This window comes from Monopterus albus, unplaced genomic scaffold, assembly GCF_001952655.1.
Source record: "Monopterus albus unplaced genomic scaffold, M_albus_1.0 scaffold141.1, whole genome shotgun sequence".
Classification (NCBI taxonomy): domain Eukaryota; kingdom Metazoa; phylum Chordata; class Actinopteri; order Synbranchiformes; family Synbranchidae; genus Monopterus; species Monopterus albus.
The window spans coordinates 480,066-497,824 of record NW_018128021.1 but is presented as its reverse complement, the minus strand read 5'-3'; the positions used below and the strand labels follow the sequence as shown (position 1 = coordinate 497,824).

At 40.7% G+C, this 17,759-nt stretch overlaps 1 protein-coding gene across 2 annotated transcripts in view; it reads right to left on the bottom strand.

The window, feature by feature from the left end:
* dph6 (diphthamine biosynthesis 6) overlaps nt 1-17,759 on the bottom strand; it is a 55,773-nt gene that overhangs the window by 19,880 nt on the left and 18,134 nt on the right. For both annotated transcript variants that reach the window (XM_020614063.1, XM_020614062.1), the window contains exons 6-12: nt 12,417-12,478; nt 11,852-11,946; nt 11,668-11,761; nt 9,945-10,095; nt 9,433-9,558; nt 7,766-7,895; nt 7,446-7,620 (exon numbers count right to left, since the gene is read on the bottom strand). In XM_020614063.1, coding sequence (XP_020469719.1) covers nt 7,446-7,620; nt 7,766-7,895; nt 9,433-9,558; nt 9,945-10,095; nt 11,668-11,761; nt 11,852-11,946; nt 12,417-12,478 — 833 coding nt within the window. The remainder of the gene's footprint in view (nt 1-7,445; nt 7,621-7,765; nt 7,896-9,432; nt 9,559-9,944; nt 10,096-11,667; nt 11,762-11,851; nt 11,947-12,416; nt 12,479-17,759) is intronic.

Sequence of the window (17,759 nt, the reverse complement as noted above, 5' to 3'; positions counted from 1 at the left end):
TGTTGCATGTTGATGTAATAATCATTTCTAACCAGAGGCGCTGACTGCCACTTTTAATGAGTGCAACTTATGGAATCGCAGAAATACAGGAGAGCATAAGAATTATAAAAAAAATCATCTTTAATTTCCAAACATACACAAACCACAACAGAGTGCTGTACTGAACAGTATCTGTTACAGTAACAAGCCATTACTAATCACCTTACAGTCTGAGTTGGTGACAATAAGTGTTTTGAATCTTGTGTTTGTTAACGTATCATTCATATCAATCACTGTTACTATATTTATTTTATCCTAACAAGACCCCTCATTAATAAAATGCCAGCTGATTGCTTTACTGACAGTCTACTGTGCTTTTCTGCCTGAATTTAGTTCAATTTTGTCACTGCTAAATTTAGTTTGTCTTTATTTTAGAGAAAAGATTTGGCCAAGGTAGGGGGTTCCATTTCCCAATGTGGTTTCCTTTTAGTTCCTGTATGTCACCACACTAGCATGCGTGGATGCTGGCGCCTTTATTGTTCTGTCTGTATTTGCAAGATGTGTGTATTTCACAGAGAGCATCTCCCAGACCCTCACTATCTGTTTGTTTTTGTGCTAGTCTGAGTGTGTATTGTGTGTGTTTGAGTGTGCACAGGCCCTGTCAGCTATGCCCTCTCGTCACTGCAGGGGGAAGAAACACACCCGGGCAGCTCTGAATATAGTGACTAGTTACCATAGTAATGAGATGGTCATACATGTCTTCTCTCGAAGACAGTGATGGGAGTGGACAGGACACACTGCTATGCTTTTTATCTGTGCATTTGGTATTCAGTTATTTCATTCCGTAAATAAAAAGCCAAGCCACTCCACCTCTCCTTTTTATGTATTCAACTAGAAGGGTGAAATGGGAAGTAAATACTTGGATATGGGGCAATAATTCACACATGGAACTACAAATAATTGATGTGTTTTGACTGAATGTTTGTGATTGCAATTGTAATAGCACAAGTGTCTTGGCAGATAACTGCAGCAGTGGGATCTTTACATGACACTTTTCAGATGCCTCCTTGATGTCTCTGAACCATTCACCCCTCCACCGCTCATCAGCAGCGACAAAGTGAGAAGCAAACAGCCACGCACGCACACACACACACACACACTCATACAGCATGTGGTTCTCTCAAATTAAAAGGCAGCATCTACCATTTATCAAATAAAGTCATATCCAAATATCATAACCAATTACATCCATCTACATTCCACAAAAGGGTCTTGTTCATTTTGTCCATACAGCCAGAAAAACAATTAGGCAATGTTTTCTTTAGAAAGCAGTCAAATAATTTCCATATATGCAAAAGTGAAAGACTTTTGCACAATTAGGATGCTGTCCATTCACTAGGTCACCGATGACCTGTGTCTCTTGAGGACAGACACACACACACACACACACACACATAATATACAACATTATTTAGTCCGTCTATATGTGAGTGAGGAAGTGGGACGATGAATGTGGCCATCCTGTTCCAGCGTTCCATTGCTTGTTGACATGAAGCAAAGCAGTCAGGCACCAATAATACATGAAGAGCTATTCAAAGGTAATTAGGATCAGTTGTCAGGGCCAGGCCCATTAATGAGTTGGAGTGTGGCAGGGGCCAGGGTAGAGGCCCGATGCTCGCATAGGCAAACGCCTAAGAACCGATGCACTCTGACAGATCCAGTCCCTCCCCTGTCCTCGGCTGGTACAAGCCGATACCAGCCTGTGCCCACGTGGTCCTGCAGCAGCAGCACCACAGGATGATAAAGGAAAAAATGCACGGAGTACTGAAAATGACTACTGCCATAGCAGGTCAGCCTCTGTGCGGTCACAGCAGAAAAAAAGAGGGGATGTGGCATTCGTGAGACAATGTTGGAAGGGGTAAAAGTATTTGCTTACATTAAAACTGCCCTAAAAAAGGCAGTATGATTTGACACCTCACATACAGTATGTGTACAAATTTAGAGCCCCCCCAAATCCAACAGCCCCACTCACTCACCTGTCTAACATTTTGGGAGGTGTAACTGTATTAGTGATTCTTATTTAAGCATTTTGTATACAAGACTGTGTTGTAGAATATGGATAGATGTTACATGAATGCATTCCTACGCTTAAGCTAACAAATGTAAACAAATGTTTAGGTATGATGCTGGCGATGGTATGAGATATTGTGTCTACACTCAGTTGCCCATTTTGCTTGTCTTTGTGTACATCTTTATCCATTTGCATGTCACTGAATGTGGTTTAAATGCCGTATATCTGTACCCTCAGTCATGAGCGTTGGAGTGATTCACCAGTGACTCATTTTAATGACCAAACCAGTTTACATTGTCATATAGCCAGGGCCTATTGCAAAGAGCATACAGGTGTGCGTCTGTGTGCCTTTGTAAGACCCAGCCTCAGGGCATACAGTCGACATGCCATTGTGATAAGGTCTTACTGGGTTTGATCAGTGTGTTTCGTCTGTGTCCGGTTCAAGTGAAGACAGTTGACCCAGTGTTTGAGTAGGATGAGTAAAGCCTACAGAGACAGGAACTAAATCAGCACTCGCTGGGGGAAGGCTCTAAGGTGAAGCTCGACTGTCAGTCAAAACCTTTCTGGCTCCCTCCAGACAAAAGATTCAATTCACTGTGCACAATTCAGACTTTCAGGAAATAGCCAGCCTATTCTAGCTATGCCTTCAACCAAGTGAAAAGAAAAGAACAAATGCATGATAACATTCTCCTGTGCGACGACAAACAAGTAACTACACGTGATGAAGAACACTGTAAGTAGCCTTCAGTCTCACAACTGCTCAAACTGCTGAGTCTTCAAGACCTCATATTTCATCGACTCAATTACTCGACAACTGTTCCTCTCCCGGCCCCACCCCTTCCTCCCTGCCTCATCCCCTTCGTTGGAAGTGATCATTTGTTCTTTTATTAAAGTTGATAACATCCCTTGCATTGTCTGAGTGTGCACACTAGAGAGCCACCCCTACTGTTCTAGCCTCCAGCGTTTCATATTATCGGTGCGTTATTTCACGCATGCCCTCCTCTTTTATCAAGCGCTTTTGAAGTAATGTTAATCGACTAGAAAATTGAGACATTTATGAAGTATGGGCTGTGTTTATGAAAAAATCCATAAAGTATGACAGGGTAGAGGTGAGATAAAAGCAAGGTTTTAATATATTATGGCAAACAGGGGAGAGGCGTCAGATGCTGACAGGCACCTCCTCCGAGATCCCTCTTATTTTATGGGATTAATTTTGTTATATTAGAAGCGAAGTTAAATGTCCTAATTAATCTGTTTGTGCTGCATGAATACCTCCCTGAACGCAGATGCACACACACACACATCGTTTTTTGGCTAATTACTCTTCTGTGATAATTGAGGTAGATGTATTCTCTAGATGTAGGAAGGTTGGGGAGGTGTGAATGTTTGATGTAGTTTGGGGGGGGGTGCTGAATTGCGTATACTGTTGGCTCTTTTACAGTAGTGAAATATCCTGGGTGAGAACAACAAACCATAAAACTAAAGCACTTAGCTTAATTTCTGCTATTCATCACTAATTTTTTTTTTTTTTTTATACACCTTGTTGGCTGAAATAAAACAATCAAAAAATGTATTCAAATGAGCAGAGGAAACATCGCTCTTTTCGGCCCTACATGGGTGGCCTAACCTCGCTATGACTCGGCCTGACCTCTGAAACCTTTATAAATAGATCCAGCTTATTGTTTTTGGCATTTAGACTCCTGTAAGAAGATTATTCAAATTCTCCTACCCGCCTCACTACACTCCTCCCTTTGACGCTAATTGTCAACGTCAGATCCACTTCCCTCCTGATGAATCACAGTCCACTTTGACAATTTTAAAAATCCAATGCAAATCCTATCGTGGGCTTGTGCAAGGCGGTCCTTCATAATATTGACTGTCACTCACAATTAGGGGAATGAGGTGAGGGGTTAGTGTACACCAGCAACCTGAGGCTAGCGCAGTCAGTTCCCCAAACACACCCTGCGGAATCTGATCAGTGAGCATAATTTCCAAGCAAATATCCCAGGGGCATGCCACTTACCTTAACAGGAAAGAGGAGATGTTTAACAACCATTCAACTGATAGTCTTTCTATTCAGATCTAGTTTGGCTATTGTGCTTGCCTCTGTAAACGCGGCTCCAAAGGGAATGTGACGGAACAGGCAGTGTTAATTTAAACAGATGTGGAAAAATCCGGCAGTTTGAGATTCCAGTTGTTAACTCTGACTTCAGTAAATGATAGGTCCATTTTTTTCCATCTGACAACTCATAAGCATAATCGCTTTTATTGGTACAAATGGATTTCGATATAAAAACGTGTAACATTGCTGCCTAAAGAAAAAGGCCCGTGCTTTTCCCCCCTTCTATTATGCTAATGCAACAGAATTGTTTAAAAGCTCCTAAGAAACAACAGACAGAAAATGCAGTAATAACTTTTATTTCTTTTAAAAGCATGCCATTACTTGGCTTTTGTTCTAATGAGAAAATTTGTTTTGATATTTTGCAGTAAAAACTGAATGTCTAAGAGCATCTTTTATTGTTATTGAATTCAATGATGTAATAAAAGAAAAACATTTCTTATATCTTAATTAGATTATTCAAATTGTGTCTAAAGCAAATGACAGCTAAATTTGCATTAGATCTTTGATAAACAAGACTGCAAAACAAAACAATTAGTGGCAAGAACTACACTCGAAAATAACACATTACGCTAAAAATAATACATATTGCGGTGAACGCAACCTCAGATACAGAACAATATGAAACGACATACAAACAAAGCATAAAATAAATCGCTCTTGTATTTATTCCTTGTGGCTTTTACCTAAACTTTCACCATATCATACATTCACATACAAGACACGAAGAGGCCCCCAGCTTTGGCATCATAAAGATTAACTAATTCTTTAAACCAAGTCAGATCCAATTCTATCAGCCAAGTTGACAGTCAGTCAGCTTGCCATTCCTCAGAGCTGAAGCTGAGAGACATAATAAGCCAAGTATACAGATGGAGAGAGAATTGATGGAGTTTGAAGGTCCAGGAACTATCACATGCCAATCCCTAATGCTGTTCCTCTCTACTTCCAGCAGCACCGCCCTTCACTGTGGAGACCTACTGTGGTCAAATCACGCAGGGCCAGAGTACCACATTCTGTTCATGTGCTATGCCTCAAACCACTTGGCATTTGTCAAAATGTGAATGCACTGGTCCTAATAAAGTGGGACACTGGTCAGTTTATTGCCCTGTTTGACTACACCACATTCACATGGTTAACATCAATTTAACAAATAAAAAAGTAAACAATTAACCGGAACTTCAATTTTTTTAACTCCATTAAAATCACAAGTTGTGAAAAAAAACATATCACTACAACACTTCTGCTGCAAAAATGATTATATTATCGGGCCACAATTAAGATCACGAATTCATCCCCCCAAACTCCCCAGTGAAGCTGGAGTCTTCGTTTAATTACCAATTCTTTTCCACAGACAGTGAATGAGGAGGGCTCAAGGTTATTTGGTCTCCAACTGTAGCTTTTCAGTCTGTGTTGTTACCAGAGTCCTGTCGCCATGGTGTCACACGGCAACAGTCACCAAGGAAAATTGTCATTAAGATGGATGCACCGTGGCACTGCTGAGAGGAGGGGTGGCAGTGCATGCTTGCTCACAGCAAGGGGGTAATTGTATCAATATGTAAAAATCTCTAGCTGTAGTGAAGAGTTGTTAATACATTTTTGATCAAATTAAGTCGTTGTAGCGTGGAGGAGGAGCAGACACAGAGACGACGCAGGGGTCATATGAAGTGCCGCTCACAGCTCTGAGGAAGCAAACTCCTCTCATTGTTTTCTCAGATTGCTTTGGATGTGAATGATTATTAGAGAAATGAAAGATTAGAGTGTTTTCCAGAGGCAACAGCACATGCACGCAGCTGACTACAATTTCATGTCTCAATGAGACTCTGCTGAGGAACTCAAATACTACTGGCATGTTAAAAGCAAACCTGACAGGGTAGGTTACATCTCAGGATTCCAAACTGCACAAGATCCTCTGAGCTTCGGTGACACACTCGTCAGACATGCTGTCAAGCTCAAAATGAATGGCTAATCCACACATGTTCTCACTCATAGACGGATTTGGTTGCAGGATCAAGGACAGCGTGGAGGAGATGGACACTATCCTTGTTGACAGTACCTTGACAAGTGTAATCCCATATAATACACACTGGGTAAACAAAACACCAAGCCAACCGTGCAACCACGGCCCACACTTCCTTTTCTCGGCCTTTGAATTCAACATTCCTTCTTGTTTTGAAACAATATGAAAGCAGTTTGATTTATAGCTTTACAAACTAGTGCAAAATGGATACATACTTCCTACTATAACGGGGATGCGATGAGCACAACAAACTACCACACAAAACAGTAATCACATGCATCTGTGTGCATGCATCGATACATAAACAGAGACAACAGAGATGCACACAAAGTACTGAGCGGAATCTGAAATACTTCAGAGCCAAAGAACAACAAAGCATCATAACGATCACCAGTGATATCCATCATTCATCAAATTAATCCCTGGTATTCCTTCATTAATCCATTACTCACTTCCCAAAAGTGACACTCTGGATTGCTTAGCTAACAGAAAACAATGTTCAGTGTTTCTGAATCAGTCCTCCCCAGACAACGATCAAGGGATTCAGTGCAAGGTGTTTCATGGTCACTGGTATTTAGTAAGCTAAAAATAAACTGCACAAACTAAAGCTAAACCAGGAAATGTGGAGCGCAGGTTTCTAACAGCACATGAATAAATAAAACTGATAAAACTGTATTAAACTAAAGAAAGTACAGGGTGTCCCATGAAGAATATCTTTCTACAAGTAAATGAATGTCACCTCTGGCTTTTTCCCGTTAAGGGTCGCCACAGCGAATCGCATGTTGACATTTGGCACATGTTTTATGCCGGATGCCCTTTCTGACTCAAACCCAGACCAGAGGGGAGAGAGCGCTGCGCCCCAACCACTAGTATATCAAGGAACCCCCATGTTTCTACAAGTAAATAATGGCTAAAATTTGGATGGAAACATTTCTCAAGTCTTCTCAAAAGGGATGGTTTTCCTTTTTAAAAATCATACAGTAAATATTCCTTGGGTTCTTTTCAGCATTTGACAGACAAAATAAGCAATATGAAGACATGACATTAGGCAACTTGTCATGGACATGTATCATCATCATTTATAGACCATATATACTCTAATGTGGATCCATTAACTGATATGGAAGTTACCATTTTTTACAGCACTATATGAAACACAAGGCTTATTTAAGTATATACTTGTATTTTGGGTGGAACCAAATTCAAGCCATCAGCACTGTACCCACCACCTCTCCTTGTTGTGCACCTTAGAGTCTTACCCTGAAGGCCTGGCTGTAAGGTCCAATGTTGGCTGGAGCCCAGTGGGACAGGCTTTGGACATGCAGGGCCTCTCTCTGGCGAAAGCAGCCTTTCTCCAGGGGCTCGGTCCAGTCATGGAGCAAACAATCCATCAGCAGCAGATGACCAGCAGGTAGAGAAGCCTGGACACACACCCTACAATAAAAAAAAAAGTAGAAATGAGGAATGAATGCTGTAAAATGAGAATACAAATTCAGCTGAGAAGCAAATTGAGTTAGCTTTTCCATAAAAAGAGAAACAACAGACACAGAGCAACATCTGTGTGTGTTCACACTTTTACCTGGCTGGAGGGTTTATGCCAAAGTGTGTCTTATAAACTGTGCTGAGTGGACCAAAGTCTTCCATGTTCCTCACATACAGGTGAACCAGGACAATGTCCTTCATCGTCCAGCCTCTGCTATCCAACACACCTTGACACAGGCAACACATTATAACTGAATGCAGTGTAAAATACTGTAAAGTAAATAAACATAACATTATCTACCATAGCTTCACTTAACCTTAGCTTTGCAAACCTATCCATATTTGGTATAAGTAATTGTGGCAGCACATTACAAATTTGGTGTTTACATGGGCAAAATTGTAGGTTTGTGACAAAAATGTGCCCCAGTACATATTTACTTGTAACTCAGCAATTTCATGAGACTCAGTGGTTTATCATAATAAAACTATATGTTTAAATTGTTATTTTGACTATTCACATTGCAACTTACAAGGCTGCCATTGAACAAATACTCCTGGTGTCTAAATCAGTGTATAAAAATGTGAAGGCAAAGCTTTGGGACCATGTTATCTCAGTTTAGTTTCTACTGCCAGGATTAAACAGCTTACACGTGCTAAACCTACAAATACAGCCAATCAGTTCAAACTGTCATTCGAACGCTATCACCATTGTAGTTAAAAGGTAGGTAGTTCATTGTTCTTTTTTTCTGACAATGAAATCCATCAAAACTGCTTTAAAGTGGTAATGGCATTTTTCCCCATTCTATAAAGTGCCATCTAACACCATTTGTGTGCACATCTTAGGCTCTGGATGCAAACGCAGGCACAATGGCTCAAAGCAAAGCTGTTCTCCCTACAATCATATGAAAGAGCTTCAAGTTTGTTTTTCCTTTACCAACACTAGTGTCTCCGACTACTTCGCCCTCATACAAAGAGGGTGTTCATTAAATATTAACTTGTTTAATATTGTCTCTGCACTGTGAAGGCTGTTCAGCCGAGCGCCACGATAAACATTAAATATGCTTTTCATCTTCTTCTTTCACCATCAAAAAAAAGAGAAAGAGAGAAAAAAGACTGAGATACAGTGTAAAAGCACACACTTTATAAACTTCTGCAGGGCAGAAATGAAAACCCGCCCAACATGAGCGCACTGCTTGTATGTTTAAAAAAAAAAGGGCCTGGTTTGGGTTAATTTAAAATGCTTGTTGTCGTTTGGTGGCCAACCCGCTATCCCACTCTTGTGACTGACAAGGCTTTGCATGTTGGCAAGCACTTTTGAATAAGGACCGACTTCTTAAGCACTGCCACACCTCCTCATGTGAGTGCAGCTAACATAGCAAAGAAAAAGAGAGACACCCAAGGGATAAAGGAGTTTTCCCCCTATATTCTCCCCAGTAGTTTTTTAAGGCCAAAGTAAAGCGAGTAGTACAACATGCCCTGTAGAATTTTTTTTTTTTTTTTTAAGCTGCTTAAATCACCCCTGGAATAAGGAATCCTGTAACATCTCCCCTTAATAAAATCAGAGATGTAACTGTTATGTGATCAAAGAAAACATGACTTATTAAAGGCTAGTTTATGTGCCATCATTTCAGAGAGGCAAAGAAACCCCTTGTGGTTATCTGAGTGTAAAAATATTTAAAAGCATGTCCACACTTCTGGTAAACCATGTTCCTTCATAAGTGCTCTCACTCTCTTGCACTTTCTCTCTCACACACTTTCCCTTACTTTGCAGCTGTGTGAAAGCTGCCGATGTCTGGCCCTGGATCGTGGTGTCTTGGCTCTGGAGGCCGTTTATTGCAGAGATCCACTGATAGCCTCTAGAGCTTCTAGGTGAGCAGGATGGAGGGAGATCTGCAGGAAGAGATGCGATGACGTGTTGCGTAAGAGAGCACAAGTACATTATGCAGTCAGCACTATAAATGATGACTTCAAGGTTTATAATGCTTGATCAAAGCTTTTTTGGATATACAAAATAAGACTTTAATTTAATACAACCAGGACATGCGTATGCTGTTTGGGAGGGTATTTGTGCATAGGTGGTTTGTGTCAAAGACAAAGCAAATTCAGAAATTGTCACAAACACACTTCTGAAATGACAGCTCAAGTCAAACAATCAGTCAAAAAACACAGCGTCACGATGCTAGTTGCTTGACACAGATTCAGGGAGTATTCACCACACACAGATATGTGACACACACACACATACTCATGCATGTCTCACAATAAATGAATCTCACCGTGGCCTTGCTGACAACTAAGGTCACTATTTGATGTAAATTCTTGCTGGTTGTCTTCAGCTTGATCAGCGTATTCCACCTCCTCAGTCATCTTGTCAATGGCTCTCTGGCAAGGACAACTACCATGGGGCAAAGCACTCACTACCACATTCTGTAATAAAGCACCACAGGGAATACATCAGGCCAAACGCCCACCAAAGAGCGCTGAGCCTTTTGCAAAGACAGACAAAACACTGTATAATTAGCCAACCTCTTCATATACCCCACCAAGTGGACTGTGTCTGTCAGTCTTCCATGACAAGGGCCCAGACAGACATAACTTCAAGGTGAATGAATATGAAACAACATGCTAACATATTCGTGGTTCTGCTCACTTATACTTCTACTTCTTTAAATAACAAATCGTGACGCATATTACCTGCCAAATCCTGAGGGGGCGTCATGCATTTAAATACACATTTCCTCAACGCCCCCCTCATCCTGCCCAAACTCATTCACCCCCCTCATCTGCTGTCAACTGCATTAGGCCATATGATAATCAAATTAATTATACTTCAGCCCTTCTCTCCTGGCCAGCATGAAAAATAGCTTGACTAGCATTAACGGAGGGCAAATGATGGTGGTCCATCCCCACCCCCTGAGCCCAGTGCAGTTTCCTCTAGTGCTGGTGTCACCGCAGATCTGTCACCCTGACAAGACGAGCTTCAGAAGGCTGAACCAGGGCAGGCTCTCCCCTGGTTTCACCCTCCCTCCCTCCCTCCCTTACCCTTGCAGACCCTGGATCTTCCTGCTCTTCCCACAGCAACCTGGGGGGCTCTGGGAGTGGTGATGTGGGGAGTGAAAAAAATATATAGCTGTGGGGAGCAAGGCTTCAGGGTCACCGATGTCCCAGCCCCACCCCACCCAACATTAAGATACACACAAGCAAGGCAACAAACAAGACCATACATTCTCTTGCAGATAAACAAATACAAAATAAAATGTACTGTGTGATGTGCAAAGAGCAAGCACATCATCATACGGTAAGTTATCAGGAACACGCATCAGCTACACAAGTACGTGTTTTATTAAACCACACACTTTGAACAAAGCAATTAAAAGTGCACATAAATGAGGTCAGTGTCATGATAGTATTTTTGGCAATCATGCTGAAGTTGTCTGTTCGTGCAGGGAAAGTAAAATGTTTTGAAGTGTCACTCTTCCGGTCTGTGAAGCCCCGTTCAGTTTCTTGTAATGTACAAAATGCCAATTCCTACTGCCTCCCCGCAACTCCCGCCTGTGTCCGCTTAGCAGCTACCTGAATGCAAAGGGCCTTAATGTGAGCAGACATGTTTATTAAGCTGGGTCTAGTTTCAGGCTGCAGTGAATATTGCAGATGTCAAAGTAGGCCATGTGGGGCTAGAGGAGAGAGTTCCAGGGAAGAAGGCAGAGACCAAGAGCAACAGAGTGCAGGAGAGAGAGAGAGAGAGAGAGAGAGAGTAGCCCTCTGGAGGCTGATCTGAACCCTGCCCTGCAGTGCTGTGTTCCTCTGCTCCTCAACAAAGTTATCACACCCCAAAGGGTTTTGTTCTTGTATCTGTTTTGCCCCCAGAGTGGTTTTAAAATAATCAACCCCACAGCAACTGAAACTTCTGTTGTAAAATTATTGATTTAGCATTGTACAGCACTGCTCTTGTTTGTGAAACGCGTTATACTTGTGGATTCCTTCATAAGTTGGACTCACGCTGTGTTTGTTCACAGTGTGCATCTCGCTGAAGCGCAGGTAGCCAACTGGAGCAAAGGCATCTGCTGAGTGGATCACCGTCTCTGCTGCATCACTGCACACACATACATGCAAACACTTCACTTTTCAAACTCACTGCAGCCGCATGCTAAAAAGGCTCTTGAGTTTATAATACTGTACTCACATAACAATCTTCTTTTTGAAAAGCGGGCAATCAAGGGTAAATGTTTCATATTCACCTCCTTCCCCACAAATATGGACTCCATACTTCTGGGAGAGCTAATCAATGAAAATAAAATACCTTATTTAAAGACTTTATGTAGTTTATTTCATTTAAACATACTATTTCTTTGACACTTTTCTCTTCCTGAAATTTCAATTAAAATGAGTATATTTTAGATCACCAATGTGTATCCATGTTCAATTTAAGGTTTACTAAACACTTCTGACAACGCTTTAAGAGAAAAATACTAAAATCGACTAACTATGCATGAATATACATGGATGAGACTGATGTGACTGCAACATTTTCTTACAATAAATCATTATAAGCAGAGCACTGAGAATACAATCATTCTGAAACTAAAAGCTAAAGTGAAATGAAAACAGTATTAAGCTTCAAATTTACACTAAACACTTCAAGATGTTTTCTGACTTTGGACAAACGTTAACATGAACTTCTGGGAAATGCATGAAAGTATGGCAACGACAAGTTTAACAAGGTGGCAGATATTCTACCAGTCTGTGACCTGTTTCAGATAGGGCTCCATGTCAGCCAGAGGTTTTCCTAAGTGCTTCTCTGGATCCAGGCCTGGCACACATGTGGGAAACACACACACAAAGACATATGAACATAGACAAACAATGACAGAAAGACACATACAAACACCATTGCACACAGACACTCGTGGAGAGAGACAGAGAGAGAGAAAGAGAGAGAGAGAGAGCCTAATCAGTAACAGAGAACAGTGATTGAAGATGACAGGCTGGGAGGTTTACAGGCAGTTGCGCAAACACACACATAAACCTGCAGCCTGGATCTATTTGTTTGACTTTGCAAGTAGTGTACACAGATCTCTCCGGGTAAGGGCAACAGTTTTCAATTGCTGGCCGCAGACCCCCCAAACCCCTTTGCCCACTGCCCCCTCATCTATTTCCCTTTGAGAACATAAACTCTGGAAAGAGATCTTGTTTATTTGCATTTTAACTCCCCTTCCCCTGAAATGGTGCATGGAAGTGACTCACAGGCATAGAAGAGAAAAGAAGGAGGGGAAGAGAAGGGTGGAGGAGAGTTTTGTGTGCATACCCAGTGGTGCCACGCTCCTAAAACACAAGATCACTCCCCAAACAGAAAAAAAAAATACGATTCTAGAAAAAAAAACAGCCTCTTGCCATGCCCTCTTGCCCTTTTAATAAGACATCCAGATCTAAACCATAGCTTCAGTGAAAGATAAGCCCTTTGATCAGTCTTATTGGGGATTATGTACATATTAGCAGGAATAAAAGGGTGCACTTAAACAGTGAACACTATACTCAGCTCATTGAGCAGTGGAGGGCTTTACTCCTCCGTGACAATAAATCCTGATTTTGCCTTCCAGACGCCTGTTGTTGATGGCACCATGCTGAACTCCATCTCACCCTGTAAACAACTCCATTCACAAAGAGAAGTGCAACCTATATTTCCTACTCTACATTTACTGAAAAAAACAAACACCTCGCATACCAGGTGCTTTCTACACAGAGCGAAACAATAATAACGTACGGTAACAGAACATCAAAGCAAAATTACTACATTTTAGGAAATTACAAGTCACGAAGTTACATGCTCCTACTACCATTGTTAACTGTTAAGTAAAACTGATGCTGGCCTCACACTACAAAACTATGTTAAGACCCGGAAAATACTTAAAAGGCTAAAGTCTGACATGCTCTCAGATACAAAAAAGTTGAGTCATAAACTAGGATTTTGCAAAGACTGGGGATCTTGCAGGGTCACTATTTTCAAGACTGCAACTAGATTTTTCTTGAGATTACTTCCCATCATGCTCCTGGTGGGAAAAATGGAATAGAAACAAAAGATGTGTTTGGCTACAGCTGCATTATATATGCAGTGTTTTGCTTGGAAAAAAAAAAACCCAAAAAGAAAAAGAGAAGACACTGCAGAATGTGGCTACAACCCTGGTTGACTGAAAGGGGACAGCAAGGTCTGTCCAACTTTTCTCTATCGTGATACAAATTGCATGACATGTCAAAGAGACAAGCTCACTCCAGGGCCTAACCGGAGTCTCCACCATATTTACCGCTCTTTCTGTGCCCGCTATGCTGCTTCCTGTTTGGTGTTGGAGAAAGCTCACCTATTGGTTGTTTACGATGTTCATGTCACTGTTTGCATGAACCAAGACTAAAGAATTATGATAATGATAAACATGGCTTTATCGGAATGTCAAGACGAGGAAAAGACAGACTTAAAACAGCTCGGACAACTACCTTACACCAGACGATTGAGATGACAGGAGCACACAATGACTGTAGCAAGGCTCTCATGATTTTATTCTTGAAATTCACTTGAAATTCATCTGCGGCATTGAAATCGCTTGAAAAGTCGTTAGGTGTAAGGTTGGCATAAGAAGGAAAACGTACAGAAAGTAAAATGAATCTGGAGTGGAATGCCTTATTCTACAACATTTTTCATTTTCTCTTTGTGACCGTCTATTAACTGAATGACATAATCATTACCAAGTTAGTGATGACCTCTACGAAGTGATGTGCAGTTGTGACAGAAATGCTACAGCAAGAAAAAAAAATAGCTGAATTGTCCCCAGTAATTTCTCTGAAATTCTAATATAGCTCCTCTATTTCGAGGCATCACAAGGTCTTGTTCATGTGTTTAATTAAAGGAGCAAAGTTAATCGTAATGTGAGAAACTCTTCTCTCATGGCCTGACAATCTCAAAGGTTAATGTGTCGTCCCTGGTCTCCGTGGAGAGCAATGCATGGGAGACGAGAGTGAAAGGAGTGGAAACATAAAGGAAGAACATCGCATCCCATCATGGGTTCATCTTAATCCCAGCTGTGCCTCTCCTCCAGGGCCTGGTGGTCCATTGCTACCAGGGAGAGATGGAGGAGGGCGGGGGGAGAAAAAAAAGTTAGAGCGATGTGGAGAGACAATGAGCAGGTCCTTATTCTCTTCCCAGGGGATCTGTGGTCTTAATTAGTGTGAGAATATCTAATCTCAGCATCCTCTCATCTTAACCCTGCCACAAAGGTAATAGAAAGGGAGAAAAAAAGCATTAAAATTCATTCCCATTTAAACATCCTCTTTAATTAGTCATGCCTTTTAACAAATTTTAATAATTGGCTCCAAATTGCTGAAGGGATGTCGTGTTTATTAATATGTTCATTAACTTCCCTGCTGTTAAATAATAATGATCTGATATTTAGAATGAAGGGAGAGGATGATGGAAATCAAGACAGGAATGAGTGACAATGATACAAAGATGGCATTAATGTGGAGGCATTTCTCCCAAGACTACTTAGCACTTGTATGAGCGTTTTCTCAGTTGGCGTTCCTAACTGACTTAAGGTTACTTCAAACCAGTTGCAAATGAGGACAGGTGGAATTAGCATGTACTTGTACAATACATGCTTTGAGAAGTCATGGAGTTTTCACTGGTGTGAGCCTTCAGCGATCTAACACCACTCATTTACATGATCTTCACATCTCTGTCTCCTGTGAACCTGTTTTACAACTTGACCTAAACCCAATTACCTAACCTCATTATGCCACATTAAACCCAAATAAGCCCACTAGAAGCTACCATTAGTCTGCCGCCAGAGACAGCAAGGCCGTACTTTGGAGAGAGAGGAGCTTCCCTATGAGAGACTTAGAGGAATGGCTCTCCGTTAAAAGGGCTTTTTACCTCGTATTATCCTATAAAACTCCAATTAAATTCAGTGAACTTTAAAACCAGGGAGTCCTGTAATGAGGATCAGCTTCTTTTTCTTTTTTTCTTTTTTTTTTTGTTTTAAACCTGGTCGATATTTAAGAAGATGAAATTACTGAGGAAAAAGGTTTACCAGGAAACCAACAAAGCAACGATTCAGAGAATCAAGTTAGCTTTTATAACGAGGTATGAAAAATGGTAAAATCTCATCTTTAAAAAAATGTCCTGTTCACATAACATTATAAGACACAATACATGTGAACCATATAGCGGAATGCTTTCAAATGAAAACTCTTTGATTGTGGTTAGAAATTCATTTTTAAGGTAGATTCTTAGACCAAAGGGCAAAAAACAAAACAAACAACAACAAAAACTCTACAGAAAATGCTGCTCTCACTTTTAACATGAGAAAAGTCAATGGCAGTTATTTTCAAAGCACATTTTTGCGCTAATTCTTTTTTAACAATCATGATTGGCCTTTTCCAACCTTGAAGAGGTTGATTCATGAAAACCCAAAGCAGTTGGTCAACTATTTAATTGAAACTGCTTGTGATTTTGCTTAGTGAGCCTAATGCCAAATTAAAAGCTGGGAGATTCTAGATACTGTCTGAGCTGAGTTGAGCGCAGTATCGCAGACATCAGCGGGTTGTCTTAAGATCTGGCATGCCAGCTGACAGCTTGGCTTTAATCCCCACCTTCAGAGAGAAAAGGCAAAGAAAATTGGATTCATGATGTCTAACATTTTAGCCTTTAAATGGATGAAATAAGTATCTCCTCCCTAGTAGGTGAGCTGCATCAGCCTTTAAACAAGGCCACCTAAGACCCCCGGCAAAACAATAGCTGCTATCACCCAATCTTCGCAAGAGAGAGCAAGACATGAAGAATAGGAAGGAAGGAGGAAGGAGGCGGCGACCGTACAAAGGACGGTAAGATTAAGGTTATATGTGAAATTTGTCAAACTCTTATCTGAAATTCAGTGTCTGTGAAGAGAATAATAGGCAGCATGAATTGTGTAGCAAACACATGAAGACAAAATCTTCTCAGTCCAACAAATCAAAAAGGTAAACTGAGGGCACTTACGCCAACACTGAACTGCAAAAACAAACCTGTGTAAATTAATTAATCCATTTCGGTTTGAGAGAATTCAAACAAAGGTCAAATTTATGGCAAGTGGCTTTAAAAAAAGAGAAACATTTGCTGCCTATAATTTCTAAACTGTTTAGGGCTGCTTGAGTTAAACCTCTGCCCCTACACTAACTGTTCAATGTCCCATTGAACTGGTAGGAAAAGGACATAGTAAGTGTTTAAACGGGAACAAAACAAAAGGGTTGGCTAATCACCTAACCTCATGAGGTATTTGTTCATGTATACTCTCGCTGTAGGATCACAACTTTTTGAGTTAACCTGTAATTTTCATTAAAAAGCAAAAAGCAACAAATACTCTATTAACCATTTAGTTTGATTACTGATTAGTCTAATCTACTCTATCATGAGGATTGGCTGCTTCACCTCATCTTGTATACTAAACTGAATTTTAAGTGGGTTTTAGATAAAACTTTGAAAATGTATATTTATAAAGAAATTAGTGCAGCTCCAACTAACTTAAGAATTTAATTTAAAAGGGTTAACATTTCATCTCAACCCCTTGCAGGGACAGCTAATACAGTGTCAGATCGAGTTTCATTCCTGATCATCCAGCTCCAGTCTTGAGTTTGCTATTGTGTCTTTAAACATTTGTCATACACCTCAGAATTATAGCTCAATCATCCCTTAATATACAGAAGGTAATTGAAAACATAGGTTGTAATTTGCATCCATTTTAAGTTCCTTTACATACCAGAACAAAAATCTGCTAGTCAAACTGCCCGCTCATTGCCTTCCACAGAAACAACGCTCAGTAAATTTTCATAAATACCTTTAAACATTAATTGTCCTTTAAGAATATATTAAATTTTACTCAATGTCCCTAAGTGGGTGAGGTAATTGGTGAAAGCAAATTTGTGCCATAAATTCCGGTCCTTGTCGCACAAAGGCTATGTTCGTGTGAAAGGTAAAAGATCATGCAGTGATAAAAGGTTTTCTGGCAGACAGACCTTGATTTCACACATGCCAATTATCTCTGGAGCTGAAGACCAATTAACTGCTGAAC